We start from the raw sequence: 1,976 nt of genomic DNA on the forward strand, positions 1-1,976 counted from the left end.
CTCCTCCTCCTCCTCCTCCTCCAGCGATGATATAATCCTGCAGGAAACGAGTTTGAAAGTGGACCAAAGTGTGGATGAAACGCCTCATTGTTCAGGCGGGGGGGGGAGGAGACGGTGACCCCACAACCTCCTCTCCCAGCTCCACTGACTCACGGAGTTATTGGGGCCCATTGGCACAGAGGTACCCTTTGTGGACACCCCATACCCACGGGAGGGGTGGGTGGCTGTGTTGTGTTGAGGTGCCCCACGGTTTGGGGCTGCCCCCACATTGCTGGGTTTGGAGGGGGGGATGCGGGGCTGGGAGCCACCTGGGGAAGCCCCCAACACATCCGTGTATGCCTGGGGGTTTCCTTCAGGACGGACCCACAGGGAGAGGTGAGAACAGCACGAGTGCAGGTAGGAAAGTAGGTCAGGAAAAACCCTCACCCCGCTGTGCGGGGCCGCTGCGTGCAGCCCTGTAATAACGCAGCCTCATCCCGGCCGCTTTCATCCGCGCCTCTCGGGAGGATCCATAAACACTAATTAGGGCTGCCGGCACCCCAGGGAGGGGGGAGCAGCCGTGTCTCGCTCTCGCCCCATCCCACGGGGCCCCCACTGCGCTCCGCTTGGGCTTTCTGGGGGCTTTCATCCCGTGGATGAAAGGCACCCACAGATTTGGGGACAGGAGGATCGGTTCCGGGACCCCCGAGAGACCCCAAGCCCATGCTCAGGGGGATGAGCAGGGGGACGGATGCAGACCCCGACGTGCGAGGTTCCCATCCTTTTTCCATCCTTTCTAAGGGAGATCTTTAGGGGTTGGAAGCGCTCATCTCCATCCTGGGCGCAGCAGCAGCTCCACATCTGCGTCCACGGGGCGCACAGAGCACGGCGGGAGGTGGGGGCACATGGGAGGGAGGGTTTCAGATCATCAGTGGGGCTGTGCCCACACTGTGACACCACAGCTGTGTCCCTTTGGTGTCCCTTCGGTTTCCCTTCAGTGTCCCTTCGGTTTCCCTTTGGTGTCCCTTTGTTGACCCTTTGAGTGTCTTTTTGGATGTCCCTTTGGTGTCCCCTTGGGTGTCCCCTTGGGTGTCCTTTTGGATGCCCCTTTGGGTGTCCCTTTGGTGTCCCTTTGGGTGTCTTTTTGGATGTCCCTTTGGTGTCCCTATGGTGTCCCTTTGGTGTCCCTATGGTGTCCCTTGGGTGTCCCCTTGGGTGTCCTTTAGAATGCCCCTTTGGGTGTTCCTTTGGGTGTCACTTTGGGTGTCCCCTTGGTGCCCCTTTGGGTGTCTTTTTGGATGTCCCTTTGGTGTCCCTATGGTGTCCCTTTGGTGTCCCCTTGGGTGTCCCTTTGGTGTCCCCATGGGTGTCCTTTTGAATGCCCCTTTGGGTGTTCCTTTGGGTGCCCCCTTGGATGCCCACGCTGGGGATTTCCAGGGGTGGGCTCAGAGGAAGCAGTGGGGGCAGCTCTGCCCCAAAGGTCAGCAGGAAGCAGTGGGGGCGGAGGGGGGTCCCCATCCTCTGCCCTCCCCCCCCCAGGGGCCGCTCGGAGCCGGGTGCAGCACTGCATGGTCCCTGCAGGCGGTGCAGAGCCGTTTGCAGGATGTGGTCGCATTGCACACAGCAGCAGGATGCAGCCCCGCTCACCCTTCTGCTCCCTCCCCCAGGTTCCTGGTCACTGGAGAACTTCGTGGAGCGCTTTCGGCTCGGCTCCCCCGTGGCCTCGACGCAGTTCCTCACCAAACACCACGAGGATTAGAGGGGCACAGACCCCCCAGCCTCCCCCAAACCCCAAATCCCTCTGCGCAACACCGCTGTGAGGCTCTCTGTGCATCCCAAAGGTGCCCCACCTCGAAGCTTTGCTGTTTGCTGAATTAAACTGATGGATGTTTGTCGGGCCTTTGCATCCAGCCCCGAGCAGCCCCGATGTCACCGAGCGGTGGCACTGGGATGCAGTGTGGGAGCTGCTGTGGCTCCATCCGTGCTCTTCTCTTGGA

The 1,976-nt window shown here is 61.0% G+C and overlaps 1 protein-coding gene across 1 annotated transcript in view; it reads left to right on the forward strand.

Annotated features, from left to right (window-relative positions):
* The window catches only part of LOC104914215 (uncharacterized protein FLJ45252), a 10,075-nt gene extending 8,337 nt beyond the window's left edge, over nt 1–1,738 (forward strand). Inside the window, exon 3 of the mRNA XM_010723048.2 lies at nt 1,647–1,738. Within this exon, the coding sequence (XP_010721350.2) occupies nt 1,647–1,738 (92 nt within the window). The remainder of the gene's footprint in view (nt 1–1,646) is intronic.
* Nucleotides 1,739–1,976: the final 238 nt, after the last annotated feature.

The sequence above is a fragment of the Meleagris gallopavo genome, chromosome 24 (assembly GCF_000146605.3).
Source record: "Meleagris gallopavo isolate NT-WF06-2002-E0010 breed Aviagen turkey brand Nicholas breeding stock chromosome 24, Turkey_5.1, whole genome shotgun sequence".
NCBI classification, from domain to species: domain Eukaryota; kingdom Metazoa; phylum Chordata; class Aves; order Galliformes; family Phasianidae; genus Meleagris; species Meleagris gallopavo.